Consider the following 22,494-nt stretch of genomic DNA (forward strand, 5'->3'; position numbering starts at 1 on the left):
TGAAAACATTTCCTAGCCAGCTGCCCTAAATTATATATGGTATTTGGCTAATTCTGATTTTAAGCAGAGAGAAAAGGAGGGAGTGGCAGAGAACTCTTCCTTCCGTTGGCTTACTGCCCAAATGTCCACAACAGCCATGGCTGAGATGGACTCATCAGACTGGTAAATTCTAAAAAACACTGGCCTTGGAAGAGAAGGTTATGTTTCACAATGTGATGTATATTCCCAGTTGGCAAATTATTTGAACATAGTTGCTGAAGATGGAGCACTATTTGGGACAGTGGTTACATTTTTCTAGGTACTTTTTGACCCTTCCTTCTTTAATCCCTCTGTCAACATTAACTCAAATTTGGCAACCATAAAGTAGGAGTACAAGTTCTTATTTTTTAAATTTAGTTTTATGAAGAATCTTTAAAAGGTATGTAAATGTAATTAACTGTGTCTTTATTCATACATTTGAAGTTTTCTTAAATAAAAATTAAGACTTGGAAATTGGCTATATAATCTGTCAAGTCAGTATATCTCTATCTGTATTGTACATAAAAATATAGGTCATCAGATATCTGTATAATACATAAAGTATCAGATATTTTTCCCTTTCCATGCTTCTTGACACAAGTCCAGATTTTCTTCCTCTTGCAACTCATATTGCAGCCTCCTAGTCTATCTGCCTCAGAATAGTTCTGATCCTTTAAATGCATCCTTCAGCCTTTGTCACAAAGAGTGTCAAATCTTCTCTTTTGCTTTGTATTTTCACTTCATAATGTTATTTGCTGTATCTGTTTCATTCTTTTTCCATCTAGTTAATACCACACTCTAATTTTTTCTGCACACTCAGTCACTCCCTTCCTTTCAAATCATCTTTCAGTGTTCCTCATTGTGCTCATTTCTTTTCTTTTTTTAAAGATTAATTTTGTTTATTTGTAAGAGTTACAGAGAAAGAGAGGTAGAGACAAAGAGAGAGACAGAGAGATCTTCTATTTATTGTTCACTCCCAAATGGCTGCAACAGCTGGGACCCAGGAGTCAAGAGCTTCATCTGGGTCTCCCACATTGGTGCAGGAGCCCATGTACTTGGGCCATCCTCCCCTTCTTCCCAGGTGCATTAGCAGGGAACTGGATCAGAAGTGGAACAGCCTGGACTTGAACCAGTACCCATACGGGATCTGGCATTTTGGGCAGCAGCTTAACTCACTAAACCACAATGCTGGCGGCCCCATTTCTGACTACACTATTTCTCTTCGTCATACCTTTCCTATTATAGACAATAACTTAAAATGTAGCACTTAATTACTTGATGTCTTGAAGAACAGGTTAGATCAAGGTTTCTAGTATTTTATCTCAATAGATACATAGATAAATACATGCATACACACATAGATATCTTAGTTCTTGCTAGCTCAATAGTAGGTACTTCATAAAGATGTATTGAATAATAAAGGAATAATAACTGTAGAGGGTAAAGAATCCTTAAAAACCAAGATGGATATTTGCTTTTGGGAAAATAGAGTTGAAAAGTTGGAACACTTTCTGAGGGAAGTGAGGGTGGCTATTTTTTTTTTAAAGACAGGCAGAGTTAGAGAGAGAGACAGAGAGAAAGGTCTTCCTTTTTCCATTGGTTTACCCCCACCAAGTGGCCACTACAGCCGGTGCGTTGCGGCTGGCACGCTGCACCGATCCGAAGCCAGGAGCCAGGTGCTTCCTCCTGGTCTCCCATGCGGGTGCAGGGCCCAAGCACTTGGGCCAACCTCCACTGCCTTCCCGGGCCACAGCAGAGAGCTGGACTGGAAGAGGAGCAACCAGGACAGAATCCGGCGCCCTAACCGGGACTAGGACCCAGGGTGCCGGAGCCGCAGGTGGAGGATTAGCTTCGTGAGCCACGGCGCTGGCCAGGGGCGTAGCTATTTTCTATGCAACAGAATTTTGAGGAGAGATTGTGGAAGACAAGTATCTTGTGAGCAGCCATTCTAAAATGCAAAAGTAAATCATGATGTCATGTTTTACCTTTATTTAAAACACGGGAATCAGTCTGAGAGTTATGAAACTTTCCTTCCCTCTCCTATCCATATCCAGATAGGTAGGTCTTTGAGAAAAAGAGGGAAAAGGTGAAGAATAGCAGACCAATAGAAGATATGCAAAAGTATCTAATTATTAGTATCTAAAGAGAGAAGAGAAATAACCAGCAATTATGGTTGTAGAGTTCCTAGAGAAGTCTAGTTTGAACAACATCCTCAACTAATGCAGTAATTTCCCTGATGAGTGACAGAGTGGTGGCATTCAACTCATAGTTTTATTGGGCCATACCTTTCACATTCTTTCCCCTGAAGAATGCCCAAACGTGTAGATTCGAGTGAAAGCAAGGCAGTTAAATAACCTGGGATATGAATGTGGTTTTATTTTATATTCCACAAGCTATAAAATCAGTGAAGAAAACTCTGGATTCTTTTTTCCCTAAGGAAAATTGAATAGCTTCCTTATGTTTCTCCTTTGGTTTAACTCTGAATTAGAATTTTAATTTAGGGATTACTTAATTCCTATCATTTATCTTCGTTAAGAATCTAGAAGCTTTTTATAACCGTGAAAAAAAAAAAGTTGCAATTCTCTTGAGCTACTGCCAATAGCTTGCAACGATGCCAAAATTTATGTGTGGGAAAGTTGATTTCAATGAGGGTAATTTAGTTGAAGTTTAGTCTAAGAAACTAGTGTATTGCTGCCAAGCAATTATATATATTTCTAAAAAATGATTTTTACCAGTGCTTGCTTTCATCATATACTAGTTACTTAAATAGTTATTGTCACCGTTAGTATGTGTTCTGTAAAGGGAACTATATTCTTGTTTAATTTGATTAACCTTAGCTTTTTTAAAACTATGTGATTTGGGTACTTCTGTTAAATGCTATCTTTTGTTTAAATAAAATCTACAGGAATTAAATCAACAACTAGAAAAAAGAAAAGAAATGGAAGAACGTGAAAAAAGAAAGATAATTGCTGAAGAAAAGCACAAGGAATGGGTTCAGAAAAAGAATGAACAGGTAAAAAATGCACACACAAACATATGCTGATATCTCTTTGGCAGGCCTATCCCTCATTACCTAGGTTTTTCTTCTTTTTCTCTTAGATTCTTTCTTCTCTGGTATTCCCTACTTCCCCCAACCATCATGGACATTTATCAAATCTCTGTCTATGCCTTTTGCCCTCTAATTCTGTCATTTTTCCCTCCTGTGTCATCCCCTAGTATCTGTCTATTAGGTCAATGGCCAATTCTTAGCCTGCATATCCAAAATGATTCCATTTTTGTCCATTCTCCCTTCATGGAACCATTTTCCTATCTCCCTTGTTTCTGTTGTTATTTCTTTTGCCTTCTGATTTACCTCACAGAATCAGAATTCCTATGTTGTTCCTGGTTATCATTTCCTTTTCTTTCTTTTTCATTTATTTGTTTGAAAGGTAGAGTTACAGAAAGAGAGGGAGAGACAGAAAAAGAGAGATCTTCAGTCTGCTGGTCCACTCTGCAAATGACTTCAACATCCAGATCTGGGCCAGGCCAAAACCAGGAGACAGAAGCTCTGTCCTGGTCTTCCATATGGAGGGCAGGGACCCATCTTCTGCTGCCTTCCCAGGTAGATTAACAGGGAGCTGATCAGAAGTGAAGTAGCCAGGACGTGAACAGGCACTCTGATACAGGATGTGGCAATGCAGGTGAAGCTTTACCCACTGTGCCACAACCCTGGCCCCTCATCTCCCTTTTTTTTTTCTTTAACAGTTACTACCACCCTCTTCCTGAATGATCTCATCATTTCTTCTCTTTTAAAGATTTATTTATTTATTTTAAAGGTAGAGTTATAAAGAGAGAGAAGGAGAGACAGAGAAATAGAGATCTTCCATTTGCTGGTTCAGTATCCAATGGCCGCAGTGACCAGGGCTGTACCAGGCCGAAGCTAGGAACCAGGAGCTTCTAGGTCTCCCTCATGGATTGCAGGAGCCCATGGACTTGGGCTGTCTGCTGCTGCTTTTTCCAGACCATTAACAGGGAGCTGGAATGGAAGTGGAACAGCTGGGACTCGAACTGGTGTCCATATAGGATGGCTACACTACAGTCATTGGCTTTATCCTCTATACTGAAACGCTGGTCCCCTCATTATATTTTTTAACTTATTTCTTGCCTACTTTCACATACTAGAATATAAGTTCATTAAGGTCAGGGATTTATACTGTTTTCATTTTTCCTGCAACTAAATCAGTACCTGACACATATACAGATAGGGCCAAATATTTTTTGAATGAATCAACTCATTCACTACATCTCTGCCAGACTAATCTTGCTGAAGAAGTCTGGCATGCCATTCTCCAGAGCAAAAAGTATTTTTTATGATTCTCCCCTGTCCTCTGAATAAAATTTTTTTAAAAAGATATACTTATTTATTTGAAAGGCTGAGATACAGAGAGGGAGAGAGAGAGATCTTCCATTCATTGGTTCACTCCCCAAATGACCTGAACAGCTGGGGCGGGGCCAGGCTGAAGCCAGGAGCTAGGAGCTTCTTCTGGTCTCCCACTTGGGTGGGTGGGGGCGGGGCCCAAGTACTTGGGTCATCTTCCTCTGCTTTCCCAGGCATATTAGTAGGGAGCTATATTGGAAGTAGAACAGCTGGGACTTGAACTGGTGGCCATGTGATGCTGACATTTCAGGAGGAGGCTTAACTTTCTGTGCCACAGCTGGCCCCACTGCATCCCTGTTCTAACTGGCTAACGCTTTCATTTCAGCTGTGTCCCCTCCTGTCACTCCTTTGATATCATGCTGTTGCTTCCTATTGCGGTTCTTTTGGGAACATGTCCTGGATAATCATGGTCTATTCTCATGCAATATTATTTCTACTGGAAAATCTTGAGAGGAAAAATGTTTTATTTGTATACTAGAACAAGCACAAATCTGTTAATAGAGAACATAAATTATACATTATTTTTCTAGATTTCATAGAAATCTTGAGCTTTTAGGTTCTGTTTGCTAGTCCCCTGAAAATGTGTTCTTGAGGAATTTCCATAGTACTTTTGTTCTTAGTACTATTTCTCACTTCCATATTTTCATGTTAACACGTGGCCTCATTCTTCGTGAAGAATTTGTTGATCACATGCTAGTCTTTCCTATGAATCCTTGTTCAGTTTATACTACTCTTATGCACCTTAGCATAAGCTGCCTTCTGTTTTATGTATATACATTTTTGTTGCTATTAATATTTAGCTTAATAGAAGCTATTTTTTATACTGCCTTTACCATTATAAGGTATAACAATGCTTTGCATATAGTATGCACATGTTAATTGAATAAATGAATGTGTGGATGATTTTTCTTTCAATTTTAATGCAGTCTTATTTTTGGGTTACACATAGAAAGTTAAGCAATACTTATTCTGTTATGGATTTGTTTCCTGCTGTAATTTTTACATATTTAGAATGGCACTGCTTTTATTATTTAATTTTATGAATTTGGACAGATGTTTAAATTACAGACAGAGCTTAAAAATTTCAATTTTATTTTTTGTCCTTAACTATTGTTTAGTCTAAAGTCCAGTAGTAGTCAATAGGATTATCAAGTAAATAGGCTCAGTAAATTAAAGATGACATAGCTTTTGCATCTAGGTATGATAAGAAGGAAATGTGCTGTAACCATAAAAGTATGTGCTGGTTATATCAGAAATCAATGATTGTGATTTTTAGTTTGTTTCATTCCATAGTGTAGTAAGAAACTGCTTTGTGAATAAATACTGAAATAAAATAAGTCTGTGACTATTACCAAACTTTAGATGGTACCTTATTCTAAGTTTATAACTTTAAAACAAAATGGTTTTACATCTGCAGAATAGTATGCTTGCTCCTCTAAAAGCCTCTCTTATCTTCTAACTCCATTAAGCTAATGTTACCATGCCAATCATAGTTGTTGTTTGTCTAAGAATTTAAGATACTGCTGAGAGATAGATGATACATTCATTGTTTTAATTAGTGGCAGTAGACCTAATCCAATTATTTGAAGGGAAAAAAATTCTTTCTTTTGGAGGAAACTGGCTTGCCCTCACGTAAATCACTAATTATTGAAGGCAAAATTCCATAAGGTTGCGAATAGTTCAAAAATGAACACTGAGAAATGAAATTTACCTTCTCAGCACAACTCTTACATGTTAAGGAATAATTGATTACTCTAACTTTCTTTTTTCTTTAAAACCTATCAGATTTCTTATTTCAGCCTTAGTTACATTTACCTCTATTTGTAAAGACTGTTCTCCTGGTTCTTCTCTTCCTGTCTGGCATCTAGCTTTTTTCTCTTCTGTTTACATTGCATGGTGTGTGGTCCTCTGCTGCTTCCAGCTTCATTCACGTTTTAGCTGTATCTGTGACTGCTGTTTTTTTCTAAGTCGTGTTCACTGTTTTATAACAAAAAATCAGACAAAAAGAATTTATGTATCCATTAGCAAAGCCAGTTTCTTATAATATGACTATAAATTGTTAAATCTTTTTCATAATAAATGGCTTATCTCAACTGGTTCTCTTACATTTGTGGTACCATACTCATTTATTTTCTAGATTTGCTTTTTATGTGTTACCACATATTTTTTAAAGAATCCTACTTTCAGTTTTTTTAAGAAAGTTATTTAAAAATAAAATTGTGTTAAATTCTCAAGGCACAACTGATTTTTTTAATGTAAAAAATTAATTCACTTCTACAAGGTATGTTGTTGATAACACTATCAGTGTATCATTCATGCTTTCAGCAAATATTTACTCAGCTTTTACTATGTGCCAGGTACTACTGGAGGAACCAAAACAAAGTCAGAAGTTTTAAGTAGCCAGTTGTTTCCCAAGTTTCCTTTAGTTGTAAGAAACAATGGTTCTCCATCTTTGAGAAACAAAGGACACCATCTTGAAAGAGGAAGATTTATTACTGTGTTGTGTCTGGTGCTAGAAAATGTGAAGATACTCAGTGGCTGGCTACTCTATCCATATTAAAGATACTGCTGTGTTCTTTGGCTGGCTGAAAACATTGTTTTCTCTAGTTTAAATTCTACAGAAAGTCTGAGTTTTCTAAAAAAAATCAATTTTACTGAACTATAATTTGCACAAATACACATATTTTAAATTTGCTAAGTTTTTTAAAATTTTATTTATTTATTTTTTGTTTTTAAGACAGAGAGACAGAAAGAGATCTTCCATCCACTAGTTCACTCCCCCAAATTCCCAAAACATACGGGGTTGGGCCAAGCCAATGCCAGGGGCCAATAACTCGTGTTCTGAGTTCCTCACGTGGGTATCTGGGACCCAAGAACTTGAGCCATCACCTATTGGCTCTCAGAGTGAACAGTAGCAGGAAACTGGAATAGAAAGTGAAGATGGGATTTAAAGTCTGATATGGGATGTGGGTGTCTTAACCATTGAACCACATGCCCCTGCTCAAGTTTGATGTGTTTTGACCAACTTACATACCTGTGTAACTAAGTAGCACCGTAGTAAATATAGAGAACATTTTTGTCCCCCCCGAGAGCCCCCTTATCTCCTTTTGCATTTATCTCCCACTCTTGTGTCCTCAGCCATCCCCAGCTCAAAGGAAACCATTAATCTGCTCTTTGTTAGTGTGAATTAGATTTACATTTTCTAGAATCTCATATAAAAATGATAAAGAATATACTTTTTTTGTGTTTGGCTTCTTTTGTTTTTAAGTCTATCCTGATAGTTCATATATTTCTGGTTCCTTCTTATTGCTAAGTAGTATTCTGTGGAATACAGTAAGTTGACCATTCACTAGCTGGTAGACAATTGTGTTGTTTTCAGCTTTAGGCTATTATGAATTATGACATTTTGTTTTCATTTCTGTGGACATTTTCATTTCTGTTAGGTAAATGCCTAGTAGTTGAATTGCTGGGCTGCACAATATATTCATATTACTATTGTATAAAAATTCCAATTGCTTCACATCTTTGCCAAATTTGATTTTGTCAGCCTTTTTCATTTTAAGTCCTTCTACTGAGACTGTAGTATTGGTGTTGTTTCAATTTTCATTTCCCTGAGATTTAATGATGTTTAGCATATCTGCCTAAGCTTGTTGTATTAGTCTTCTAGAGCTGTCATAACACAGTACCACAGACTGGGTTGAATAAACAGCAGGAATTTATTCTCTCACAGTTATGGAGACTGGAAATCAAGAAGAACATGTCTATGGGTTTCTTTTCTCTGGGGAACTTTCTCCTTGGCTTTCAGATGGCTGTCTTTCTGTCTCATCAAATGCCTTTTCTTTCTACATACACATCCCTTATGTCTCTTTCTCTTTTGATAGGAGTCTACACTTATAACCTGATTTGAACTTAATTACCTCTTTAAATGTCCTCTCTCCAAAATATAGTCACATTGGGAATGAGAGTTTCAACATAGGATTTGAAGGGCTAGGGAGACATCACAATTCAGCCCATAATACTTATTGACTAATTCTATATCCTTTTGTTGTTGGCTGTTTTTGTTCAGTTTTGTATGTATTTAAATCTTTTCCCATTTTTTTGGAGACTATATGACTTAGCATTGTTAAATTGTAAGAATCCTTTGTCAGATGTATATAATACAAACATTCCCTCCCATTTAAGTTTTCTTTCTTTTTTTTTTTTTTAAAGATTTTATTTATTTATTTGACAGGTAGAATTACAGACAGTGAGAGAGAGAGAGAGAGAGAGAGAGAGAGAGAGAGAGAGAAAGAAAGAAAGGTCTTCCTTCTGTTGGTTCACTCCCTAAATGGCCGCAACGGCCGGAGCTGCGCCAATCCGAAGCCAGGAGTCAGGTGCCTCTTCCTGGTCTCCCATGTGGGTGCAGGGACCCAAGCACCTGGGCCATCCCCCACCGCTTCCCCAGGCCACAGCAAAGAGCTGGACTGGAAGAGGAGCAGCCGGGACATGAACCGGCACCCACAGGGGATGCTGGCGCCGCAGGCGTAAGATTAAACCTACTGTGCCACGGAACCAGCCCCAGAGTTTTCTTTTTCTTTTTCTTTTTCTTTTTTTTTTTAAGATGTTATTTATTTATTTGATAGGTAGAGTTACAGAGAGAGAGAAGAAGAGACACAAAGAAAGGTCTTCCATATGCTGGTTTACCCCCTAAGTGGCTGTAGCCGCTAGAGCTGGGCTGATCTGAAGCCAGGAGCCAGGAACTTCTTCCAGGTCACCCACACAGGTGCAGGGGCCCAAGGACTTGGACCATCTCCTGCTGCTTTCCCAGGCCACAGCAGAGAGCTGAATTGGAAGTGTAGCTGCTGGGACTTGAACTGGTGCCCATACGGGATGCCGGCACTGCAGGTGGTGGCTTTACCCACTATACCACATTGCTGGTCTCTCAGATATATTTCTTTGGCATAGTCCAGTTATTTAGAGAAACTGCAGACTCTGCAGATACAGGAATGATTCTGAAAAGCTGTCCAAAAGTAAAGTAACAGTGGATGCAGACCTGTGCATCTCACACCATGCCAGCTTCTTTCCATGGAAAGAAGAAATTGGGGGTCTGACACCTGACCATACCTAGGAGCCTTTATCTGCATACTGAGACAACCCTTGCTTGCTGTGCATATCATTCCCTATCTTCCATAGTCTGCCTCATGGCCCTTCTCCCCCAAGCCCTCAAAATTGGCTACATTTCTACCCCTGTAAAAAAAGGGTTAAATAAATAAGCTTTTGAATAATGCTGACTTAGTGGGTAATCACACTTTTGTGATTTTCCCCTTGCTTTGATTTTTTTTCTCCCTTGTGTATGTTAATAAATTTGTATCCCTTTTCTCCTGTTCAACCTTTGCCAGTTTATCCCAGCAGACCTTTGGAGCAGAGGGGAAATTTCCCTTTGCCTCTAGCAAATCACGTAGTGTAAATCACTCAACCTTTTTCTTCTTTTTCACACTTGTTTTAGTTGCTCTGCATCTTTCCATATACAATTTAGAATCATCTTTTCAGTTTCCCTAGTAATTCCTGCTTGAATAGTGCCTGACACTATTGGTATTGTGTTAAACATGTTGTGGAAAAAATTGCTGTCATAGTAATATCAGTTTTAAATCTATAAATATGATTTTTCTTTCCATTTATTTTTAAAATTTTCATCAGCATTTTTTAGTTTTTAATGTTTGTTAGTATTATAATCTTTTGTAAGTGCTAGATTTTTTTTTTTTTTTTTTTTTTTTTTGTCATGAGAGCAGTTAACTTTGTTTCTGGTGTTATCTTGTAATTTCCATGTCTGGTTTTGCTATGAGTATAGTGCTGGGTTCTTTAAATAAGCTTGAATTTATAAAGGAACTTTGTTTTATAAATTAATGTATGTAGTTATTTATTCCTTATAGTTGTAATAGAATCTAACAGTAAATCTAGAGACTGGAGGACTGGAGTTTTTTGTGGAAAAGTTTTAGATTTTGAACTGTTTTTACAAGTAGACAGTTATGCAGACTAGTTCTTCTTATGTTAGTTCTAGGGAATGGTAAATTTTAAGGAGTTAATTTGTTTTTTTTTAAATTTTCATTTTGTTTGAAAGGGGGTTAGAGAGAGAGAGACAGACAATCTTCCATCTGCTGGTTCATGTCCCAAATGCCCACAACAGCTAAGGCTGGGCCAGGCCTAAGCCTGGTGCTCAGAACTCCATTCAGGTTTCCCTCATAGATGGGAGGGACCCAAGTCCTTGATCATCATCGCCTGTTGCTTCCAAGAATTACGTTATCAGGGACCTGGATTGGAAGTAGAGTAGCTGGGACTTGAATCAGGCACTCAAATTTGGGATGTGGGAGTCTCAAGTGGCAACAAGCCGCTGTGCCAAATACCCACCCCTATTTTAAGCAGTTTTGACATTTCATTTAAATTGTTGAATTTTTTTCTAAAAATTGTTTTTAACATCCTCTAAATTTGGTGTCTGTATGATCTGTAGTGCTCTGCCATTCACCATCTATGTGTAGGCAAATTACCCTCCTTGTGCCTTAGTTTCCTCCTTTGTAAGATGGGATAGTAGTATTTTTTCTGAGATTGTAGGGACTAATTGATTAATTCAGTTGATACACATGAAGTATGTAGAATGGTTAAGAACCATAATTAGTACTCAGTATTTAGCACTCAATAAAAACATTGTCAAAACTTTTTTGACAGTTCCTTGTGAGGTTGTAGAGAGTCATGAGGCACACAGGTCAAGCCAGATGTGCTACAAGATCTTTTTCAGTTTCCTGACAGTGGAAAGTTGTTAAAGTCCAGCATTGTTGCAGTGGCTATTGAGTTCTCAGGAAAGATTCTGTTTCACAGATACCGGCTGCCCAGCAAGAAGGGAATGCAGCAGCTTGCAGATTGACTCAGGCTTTGATTTTGAAGTCCTACTTTTCCTACATAGCACTGAACATATATTGTATGAAGGATGCTTTTATGTCTTGTATATTATTTACTGAGCCTTTGATAAAAAAGAAATAGCTATGGTGTTGGTTATTTTGAATTCAGGTGTATGGTAGATTTTCTTTTGAATGAAAAGGAAAAAACATTGAGTATACTCTGTAACATACATCAATAATTTTTTTCTGTAAAGGACCAGTATAGATAGTAAATATTTTAGGCTTTTGGGGCCATATAGTCTCTGTTACAAAAATTCAACTTTGTTATTACAGTGCAAAAGTAGCCATGGACAATAAATATGTAAACAAATAGGAGTAGCCACATTCCTGTAAAACTTTATTCGCAAATGTTTGGCTGGTAGACAAGATTTGACCTTTGGCTCTTAGTTTGCTGACCTCTGGTTTCTGTAATAATTATATAGCCTAAGGGGCTGGCACAGTGGCATAGGAGTTGTGGTGCCAGTTCTTGGCTGCTCCATTTATGACCCAAATTCCTGTTAGTACGCCTGGGAAAGCAGTGGAAGATGGCTTAAGCCCTTATGTCCTTGCACCCATGTGGGAGACCCAGATGAAGCGCCTGGCTTCAGATCAGCCTGGCTCCAGCCTTTGCAGTCATTTGGGGAGTGAACCAGTGGATGGGTGATCTTTCTGTCTCTCTCTGTCTCTTTTCCTCTCTGTAATTCTGCCTTTCAAATAAATAAATAAAAGCTTTAAAAAAAATAAAAACAATTATATAGCCAGAGATTTGCCTGTATGTGCCCATGGCATACAGTATTTAATGGGCATTATTTATTTGTCCTGTGTAGCTTTTTAAAATATTTATTATTTATTTGAAAGCAGAATTACAGAGAGAGGAAGAAGCAGGAAGACACAGAGAGAGAGATATCTTCCATCCTCTGGTTCACTCCCCAAATGGTTGCAATGGCCAAGACTGGGAGAGGCTGAAGCCAGGAGCTTCTTCTGGGTCTCCCCGGTGGATGCAGGGCCATCTTCCACTGCTTTTCCTAGACACATTAGCAGGCAGCTGGTTCAGAAGTGGAACAGGCAGGACTCATACCAGTGCCACTCTGGGATGCTGGCATCTCAGGCAGCAGTTTTACCCGCTATGTCACAACAATAGCTCATGATGGTGAGATTTAACCCAGGTATTTGTAGTGGTAAACTATCCAGGAAATGCGTACATTTATGGCTTCTACTTTTGTGTGTGGGAAAATATGCATTAAAAAAATAAGATTCAGGATAATTTAGCATTGCAATTTTTATTTGCTAATTTATTCATCAAATCTTCACTGATTGCCTATTTACTTAGCACTGCTCCAGGCTCTACGTATATGTTGATAAGCATTATCTTTGTCACTGACCTCATGAAACTTACAGCCCAGCAGGTAAACTGACATTGAACAGGTAATTTCAGGTATGTTATACTCATTTATTTTCATAAACCACATTGTACCAACCTATTTTAATCAACATGATACCACCTATTTTAAGAAATAATTGAAGTTTAGAAAATTACTATATATATATATAATAGCCCTTCCTTAGATGTGTATAATTGCATATTTCAATTAAAATTCTATTTTTATTTAAGAAAAGAAAAGAAAGGGAAGAAAAAATTAATAAAGAAATGGAAGAAAAGGCAGCAAAGGAACTGGAGAAAGAACATTTGCAAGAAAAAGCAAAAGAAAAATATCAAGAATGGTTAAAGAAAAAAAAAGCTGAAGAATGTGAGAAGAAGAAGAAAGAGAAGGTATTTTTATTAAAGTGACTGGTTAGAATACCTGACTGTGGTATTCATATGTGACAGTTTTGAAAAAGTATATAATCATATTTGGGACTATCTTAGCGTAAAATAAATGCAGCTATCCGTATTTATTCTGTTATGCTTTGTTTAACCTTCAGATTGAAATATTCACTTGTGGTTTTCTTTAAGTTGAGAAATATTAATAAGCCTGTAAATATTTTTCAGTCAAACTCAAAACTTTTCATTGCCATTATTGATTTTAAATATTTTTGTGAAAAATCATGTTATTGTGTTATATACATTACTATTCCTTTAAAATAGAAAATAGCTTTTTTTCTTGGATTTGCTGTCACCTTAATATCACATCCCTTGTCATACATAATTTTGTTCTCAAATTATTTAACATCATGGTGAGTGATCCATTCAGGTGGGAAGCACCTGGGCTGAAATTCAGTAGCATTTAAATGGGAAAATCTAGTCATAGAATATCCTTGGAAATTCTTTGGTCTTGTCATTTTAAGGAAAAAGAAAAACAACGACAAGCTGAATTACAGGAGAAAAAGGAAACAGCAGAAAAAAAGTTTAAAGAATGGTTGGAAAATGCAAAAAATAAACCTCGTCCAGCTGCAAAGAGCTATGGTTATGCCAATGGAAAACTTACAGGTTAGTTTTTATGTTATGTGGTTTACATAAGTATGGTTTGCCAGAAGCAAATGTTGTACATTTTGTTTCTTTTTGACAGAAATAGAAATGTATAAAAATTGTTTTTCTTTCAAATTACTATTTTCGAAGAATTGTATTATAACCTACTATGTTGCTATGGATATACTACAAATGTATTGTCATTCTCTAAATCAGATATGTATAGACACACACAAACATATATATATATATATATATATATATATATGCATATATACACTTAAAGGCAGTAGTTGCAAAACTGCAAACATATGCTTTAATGATTTCTAACACAAGTATAGTTCCCTTACATTTTTGGTGATTATAAAGCCTTAATCAGGATATATTTAAGGGGTCATTTTACCTCCTCTTCTCACCATTCCTAAGGTGCAGCTTCCAATGCCTTTGGCACTTTTTTTTTTTTCAGGGTGAAATATTAGAGAGCATGTGATCCAAACACAAAAACCATTGGCCTTTAGGCTTGGTCTGATTGTAAATGGTAGTGCATGTTTTCCTTTGTGCTTCATGTTGGAAGCTCATACCTTGCTGACAGCTGCCTTCACTTGTTTAAGTGATTTATTATTAAAAATACTCCCATTCTGTTTTGTTCACACAATAGAACATATACCAGACTTTGTTTTGACCATCTTGGTGAAGTGTGTGTTGACATATCTATGCAGCCAGAGTGGTTTTCAGTATCTGAAAGACACATTCCTGCTGTCAGGATTAGGCCTCTCTCATATGTCACAGAGGTCATCCATTATAGCTACTGAGAATGGCCTGTTCCTTTTTTGTTGTTTCTTGTTTAAAAAAAAAAGAGTAAAATGCAGTGGTTTTTAGCTGATGTTTAGATAATAAAGTTAAAGATTTGGATATATTAACTAGAAATTAATTGCTAGAAAAATTATTTTATTAATATTTTTCCATTTTTAATTAATTCTAAAAAGGTACAAATTTGTCTGTAAATGCCATATTCATTTTAAGTGTCTATTTCTTAGCTTCAATACATTTTCTAAAATTATGAACTGAAATCTGTGTGTATATAGTGACTGAAGGATTTGGTGATGATTTGCAAAATGTCCCTCTTTCACAAGGTTAAACAATTTGTATGCGTCAGTACAGTGCTCCATAATTACTAATCAGAATTACAGTGCTATTGTGAAATGATTTTGAGTAACAGCAATCCAGAATTCCAGTAATTCTAAACAAGAATCTTGATTCACTTTAGCCACATATGCAAAATAATTTTTTTAAGATTTTATTTATTTATTTGAGAGAGTTACAGGCAGTGAGAGAGACAGAAGGAAATGTCTTCTGTCCATTGGTTCACTCCCCAAATGGCCACAACAGCCAGAGTTTTGCCAATCTGAAGCCAGGAGCCAGATGCTTCTTCCTGGTCTCCCAGGCGGGTGCAGGGGCCCAAGGACTTGGGCCATCTTCCACTGCTCTCCCAGACTACATCAGAAAGCTGGATTGGAAGAGGAGCAGCCAGGACATGAACCGGTGCCCATATGGCATGCCGGCGCCACAGGCGGAGGATTAACCTACTGTGCCATGGTGCCAGCCCCTGTTAAACTTTCTGGAGTTTTGGCACCAGCCGCATATGCAAAATAATTGAAAATTTTATTTTTATTATTTGAGAAACAGAGATAGAAAGAGCACTGCTGATTCCTCCCCAGATGCCTGCAGTGGCTGGGGATGAGCCAGGTTGAAGCTGGGAACCAGGAGCCGACAACTCAGATTAGGTCTTCATGTGGGTGGCATGAGCCCAACTACTTGAGCCGTCACCTGCTGCCTTTTAGGGTGTGCAGAAGCAGGAAGCTAGATCGGAATTGGAGGAGTTAGGACTCTAACCAGGCACTCAGATATGGGATGTGAGCTTCCCAAACCACATCTTAACTGCCACTTTAAAGGCCCGCCCTGCAAAATAATTTTTTTTCCTATAAACTTCAGTGTCTACAAGGGAAACTAGTAAACAGTCATTTCCAATACTGAGTTAAAAAGATGAAATTTTTTTTATTTAATGGTTGTGAAATTTGTTTCTTAGTAAAACTTTTGTAGGAGATATTGCTTATCTAGGTTTTAACATTATTGTCATTTGGATTCTTAGATTCATTTATCTTTTAACATTTACTATTCACAAGTTCAAATATTAAATTCGTCAAATTGGTTTATCAGTATATTTTGACTGTTTTCTAGAAATTTTTAAGTTGGTTGTTTTTTGGTCTAAAGAAAATATTTTATTTTGTTTTGATTTTTCAATAATTTTAGGTTTTTACAGTGGGAATTCCTATCCAGAACCAGCCTTTTGTAATCCAATTCCATGGAAACCAATTCATATGCCCCCTCCCAAAGAAGCTAAAGATCTGTCTGGAAAGAAGAATAAAAGACCTGTGATAAGTCAGCCAGAGAGGGCATCATCTGTGATAATTCATAAAGCCAGAAGCAATCTTTGCCTTGGAACTCTATGCAGAATACAAAGATAGTATACATGGGTAATAGCATGCTTTTTACCTGGAACTATTTGTTGTTAAAATCAATTATTTTTTACTGTTCAATCAGTAACTGAAAGTTTGGTGTGATTATTGGCAAGTACTAATTTTTGCATTTGTATATATAGAGTTCTTAGAGTTAATTGAGGAAGGTATTTTTTACATTTTGTTTTTTATGAAACTTTCAAGGGTAGCCTTTGCATATTTTGCAGGATAAGTGACTGAATAGTTAATGATTGTGTTTGTATTTAGCTTATATTAAAACTATGCTGTAATACCAATAGAACCAATGTTTTTTATACTCTGTTATTAGTTTATGTTTATGAGCTAATATTAATAAGATTAATCTGAGGGTGGACATTTGGCACAGTGGTGAAGATATTGCTTGAGAAGTCTGCATCCAATATCACAGTGACGGGTTTCAAGTGACAACTCTGCTTCTGATTTCAGCTCTCCTGCTGATGCACACTCTGGAAAGCAGCAGGTGATGGCTCAAGAACTTAGGTCCTTGCCTCCCACATAGAACACCTGAAATGTGTTCCAGTCTCCTGGCTTCAGTCTGGGCCAGTCCTGCTGTTGTAACATTTAGGGAGTGAACCAGTGAATGGAAAAGCTCTGTCTTCAGCTCTCTGACTTTTAAGTAACTAAAAATAACAAATAAATAAAAAATTAATGAGTAAATTTTTAAAATGAGCATTTCTAAACTGTATGCTTGAGGTAACTCTTAGAACAATCTAAAGATTTAGAATACTAGAGTAATCAGAAACAATCTTTGTTGATAGTTTTTGGTGTTTTTTTAATTAGTTAATTAATTAATTTTTGCTATGTAGGCATTTTACAAATAACTGAAAGCACGTTTTGTAAGGAAAAAAATCAGGATTGAGATGAGCAAAAGAAAATTTAAAAGCATTGTTTTGTACTCTCAATCTTATATTGATGTGTAATATTGAGACAATAACATTTTGTTGCACTTTGTAAAAACACTTACATGTTAATTTTAATTAGACTGCCAGTTTTGAAATTCAGATTATCATTGCTTTATTTTTAATATTGAAAATGTTGAATGTTAAATGATATTTTACTGACATTAAAATGAGTGATCTTATTAATAGATTTAAGGATAGTTCAAATGATTACTAAAATAGCACTCAGTACTTTTTATTAAGTTTTGAAAGTCTGTTATTTTTAGGGGATAATCAATTAATGAAAATTTGTTGTGACAATCTGTGCATCAGTAAGTTCATTTAGAATGATTCCTATTTAGAATATATTACATTTCTGCTAGGTTAATCAACTGCTAAGTTTGATGAGCTGTGTTGATCAATGCAAGGAAATGATAGTAGAATCTTTAAAAGATATTTAAGTCATTAGCAATCTGGGAAAATTACTTCCAAGCAGAAAATAGTATGTTAGCAATTCGTTGGGTTTCATGATATTTAAAGGCCTGACCAGTGAGAACCTCAGAGATATATGAAATGTCCAGAGCTAATTGACTTGTACAGAGAGAATACAAAATTTGACAGGATATCAGTTATCTCATCTGTAAAGAAAATATATAGTGAATATTTGCCTGAATTCTCAGGCATTTGAATATATTTGTCTAATAAACTCCCAGTTTCACAGAGGAGATTTTATTTTAGCTGTAACTATAGTAACAAAACTTTTTCAGTCATTCAATCATCAATCACTTATGTATATTCCAAGAACAGTATTTCAGATCTTACTCTTAATTGTAATGGAAGGCAGGGAATTTATACCATCTGGTTTATACTTTGAGATTACTCTGATTGCTGTGAGGAAATTGTTGGGAGCAAAGAATGGAAGTAGGGAGACTTACTGGGAAGATTTTTCAGTAGACTACAAAGAAGCCATGATAGCTTGGATTAAGGTGTCAGTAGTCACATGGTAGGAAGTATAGATCGATTTGAGTTATATTTTTTTAAAAGATTTATTTATTTATTTGAAAGTCTGAGATACACAGAGAGAGAAGGAGATGCAGAGAGAGAGGCAGGTCTTCCATCTGCTGGTTCACTCCCCAGTTGGCCACAGCAGCTGGAGCTGCACTGATCAGGAGCCAGGTCTCCCATATGGGTGCAGGGGCCCAATGACTTGGGCCATCCTCTACTGCTTTCCCAGGCTATAGCAGAGAGCTGGATCAGAAGCTGAGCAGCAGGGACTCGAACCGGTGCCCATATGGGATACCGGCAAGGCAGGCAGTGGCTTTACCTGCTATGCCACAGCGCCGACCTCATGGGTTATATTTTTGAGGTGGACCAAATAGGACTACTAATTTTTGGATGTCAGATTGAAAGAAGGGAAAACAAGATATGATATCTAGTTTTTTTTTTCTTTTTACCTGATAGTTGAATGTTGATAACTAGACTAGAAATAGGAAAATTGATAGGAGGAAATGTATTGGCTGAGAAGGGTCTGAGAGAGAGGTATTTAAGAATTCTATCCTGGATTTGTTAGGTTTGTGGTACTGACTGAATATCCTGGTGGAGACATTGGTTAAACATACACGTCTGATGCTCATGAGACACAGGGTTAGAGATAGAATTTGAGAAATATTAACATATAGGTAGTGTTTAAAAGCATAGGACTTAATCAGGTTACCCACTAAGAGTTTAGATAGTAAAAAGAGAGGGCTGGGGCAGGCATTGTGACTCAGTATGTGAAGCCCTTTCTTGGGACACCCACATTCTACATCAGAGTCCCTGATTTGAGTCTTGTATACTCTGTGCCTCCAGTCCAGCTTCCTGAGTGCACTTAGGGAGCAGCAGATGATGGCTCAATTATGTGGGATCCTGTCACCCATGTGTAAGACCTGTATGGAATTGTTGACTCCTGGCTTTGGCCTGGCCTAGCCCTGGCTGTTGTGGGTGTTTGGGGAGTGATCCAGTGGATGAGATCTCTCTCTCTCTCTCTCTCTGTTTCTCTCTCTCTCTCCCTCCACCCACCCTCTACCCCCTCCCCATCTCTGCCTCTCTGTGTATCTGTCTGCCTTTCAAATAAATAAATAAATATGAGAAAAAGATAAATAAATAGAGAGGGCTGAGCATTCCAATATTTAAACTTAAAAAGCCAACAAGGATCCTAAAAATGAGCAGCCAGTAAAGTAGGAGGAAAATAGAAGTCATTAGTAGATGTGAGTTGTGAAGTTTTGCCTAGTGCTGCTTGAGAGATGAGGGAAGGAAATATCCTTCATTACTGAATTTGTTAAGATGAAGGAGGGTTTTATTGACTAAAATGGCAAACATATATTGAATAATTTCTATGTGCCTAGTATTCTTGTACTTTTATATGTACTATTTTAATCTTCAAAAAAAATCTCTATGAAGTAGTTGCTTTTATTATCTTCATTTTATAGTTGAGGAAACTGAAGCACAGAGGAAAACGGAACTTATGTTGCTTTTATAGCCTGTAAATCACGAAGCAGAAATTAGAACCCAAGAGGTTATGGTCCATATATATAGGTCTATATACGTATATTAATTGAAAGTCAGAGTTACAGAGAGAGGAAGAAACACAGACACAGAGAGAGAGAACTTCCGTCTACTGGTTCACTGCCCACATGGCCACAACAGCTGGGTTCAACCAGGCTGAAGCCAGGAGTCCAGAGTTTCTTCTGGATCTCCCATATGGTGCAGGGGCCAAAACATTGGGGCCACCTCCTGCTACTTTCCCAGGCACATTAGCAGGGAGCTGGATCCAAAGTAGAACAGCTGGGACTTGAACTGGCGCCCATGTGGTATGCCAGCGTACACCACAATGCTGGGCCTTAAAGTCCATATTGTGTTTCCTATCCTTTATAGGATAAGAAAACTGGTATGAAACTATAGTTAAATAGGTTGAACAGAGAATGGAAAGTGAGAAAGAAAGATTATAACTAAAGATCTCTGGAAATATTTTATTATTGTTAGTATTTTTTATTTAAAAGACTAATGGGGGAGACACCGAAGTCTTCCATGTACTGGTTCACTCCCCAGAGGCCCACAGTAGAGACCCAAGTTTTTGAGCCATCACCTGTTGTCACCCAGAGTGCATATTGGTTGGAAGTTAGAATCAGGAGCAAACCTGGGTCTTGAACCCAGGCACTTCAATATAGGAGGGCCATCCCAGGTGGCATCTTAACTGGTGCACCAAGTGCCTGCCACTCTGGAAGTTTATCATGAAGAAAATATAAATGGGAAGGGAGCTGGAAGATGACATAAAGCCAAGGCCATTTTTTTGTTTGCTTATGATGGGTGATATTAAATAAGTCTCTGTGCTGATGGTTATTATCCAGTTGAAAGAGGGAAATTGATGATTTAGGAGAGATATCAGAGATGATTGTTAGGAATATAATTCTTGGGTAGTAAAAATGGTGGATTATATAGAAGCAACGAAATTTCCTCCATTTTAACAGAACCGTGTACAGAGAGGTTTAGGTAGAGCCACTGGATAGTAGTGGTCATAGGAAGATGATTAGGTAGTTCTTGTCAAACAGCCTCTTGTTTCTCCCTAAAGTGTGAAGGGAGGGCAGAGTCATCAGCAGAGGGACACAACAGTTTGTTAGAAGTTTGTGGAAAAAGGAAAGGTTAATAAAGAAATAAGCATGTTAGAGCTGGGGAGACAAAATAGCCAGAGAAATTAGTGGGACTGCTGGACAATGTTGTTTGCTATTTGGCATTTTTGGCTATAAAATCAGACCAAGTGGGAGTTCTGTTTTTTGTTTTTTGTTTTTTGTTTTTTTTTTCTTTCTCCCGTTTCTGGAGAAAAGTTTAGCTACCTGGGTTTACTGCCAGAGTTAGGTTTAATTGGGAAGGAATTGATGTGACTTGGAAGTGGCAGTTGGGGAACAGAGTAGGAAGGGAAAACCCCTACCTGCCAATGCCAAGTCTCAGTGCATACCCTGGAGGTGGAGGGCTGCAAAGTGGGAGTCCATTGCAAGTATGCAAAGCTTTTCAACACATGGCTGTAGCAGTAATGAGATTGTGGAACCTTTTAATGAGTAAGGATTAGATGAGGGCAGGAGGGTTGGAAAGGAGGAGAGGTGTGTGAAAGAGTCACCAGAATTAGAACTGACAGGACTGTTTTGGAGCTAACTGGGATGATAATATTAATGGACAAAGGGACTACAGAAGTGAAATATGGATTTGGGAGTAAGAAATGGGAAGTTTACTTATTTTCAATTGTTTAACAAAGTAATATATGCATATAGTCTTTTAAAGATTTATTTATTTATTTGAAAAACAGATTTACAGAGATGCAGAAGCAGCGAGAGAGAGAGAGAGGTCTTCCATCCATTGGTTCACTCACCAGATGGCCGCAACAGCTGGAGCTACACCAATCTGAAGCCAGGAGCCAGAAGCTTTTTCTGGGTCTCCCACGCTAGGGGCCTAAGGGCTTGGGCCATCTTCCACTGCTCTCCCAGGCCATGGCAGAGAGCTGGATCTGTAGTAGAGCAGCTGGGACTTGAATCAGCTCTGCCTATAGTTTGAAACAGTACAAAAGTTTTTTTTTCTTTTTTTCCCCCAGAAACCTTTTAAGGAATACAAACTTCTTGCATTTCATAAATACAACTTTAGGAACATAGTAATTCTTTCCACAGTACCTGCCTTCCCACTCACACTCCTACCCCTCTTCTTCCTCCCATTCCTATTCCCATTCTTATTTTTTTTTTTACTAAGATCTATCTTCAATTAACTTTATAACACATATGATTAACTCTATACTAAGTAAGGAGTTCAGCAACTAGTATGAAAAAAGCTGTGCATTTCAAAGTGTCAATTTAACTTCTGTAGATTACTTTTTAGGTTCTCTGTTAGTTATCACAGATCAGAGAGAACAAATGGTAGTTGTCCTTTGGGCTGGCTTATTTCACTAAGTATGATGTTTTCTAGTTTCACCTATTTTGTTGCAAGTGACATGATTTCATTTTTTTTTTTTAACTGCTGTGTACATATCCCATAATTTCTTTATCCAGTCTTCAGTTGACAGGCATTTAGGTTAATTCCATATCTTAGCTATTGTGAATTGAGCTAGGTAAATTCCCAGGAGTGGTCTGGCTGGGTCATATGGTAGGTTTATATTCAGATTTCTGAGTATCTCCATACTGTCTTTGATAGTGGCTGTTATCAGTTTACATTCCCCCCAGTAGTGGATTGGGGTACCTTTTCCCCCACATCCTCACCAGCATTTGTTGTTTGTTGATTTCTGTATGAAAGCCAT

At 37.4% G+C, this 22,494-nt stretch overlaps 1 protein-coding gene across 1 annotated transcript in view; it reads left to right on the top strand.

Moving 5' to 3' along the window:
• The window catches only part of CCDC34 (coiled-coil domain containing 34), a 41,645-nt gene that overhangs the window by 13,210 nt on the left and 5,941 nt on the right, over positions 1 to 22,494 (top strand). The window contains exons 3-5 of the mRNA XM_089310358.1: positions 2,924 to 3,031; positions 12,956 to 13,114; positions 13,630 to 13,771. Of these exons, the coding sequence (XP_089166484.1) occupies positions 2,924 to 3,031; positions 12,956 to 13,114; positions 13,630 to 13,771 (409 nt within the window). The remainder of the gene's footprint in view (positions 1 to 2,923; positions 3,032 to 12,955; positions 13,115 to 13,629; positions 13,772 to 22,494) is intronic.

Source organism: Oryctolagus cuniculus, chromosome 1, assembly GCF_051225735.1.
Source record: "Oryctolagus cuniculus isolate XC-2025 breed Fujian yellow rabbit chromosome 1, ASM5122573v1, whole genome shotgun sequence".
Classification (NCBI taxonomy): Eukaryota; Metazoa; Chordata; class Mammalia; order Lagomorpha; family Leporidae; genus Oryctolagus; species Oryctolagus cuniculus.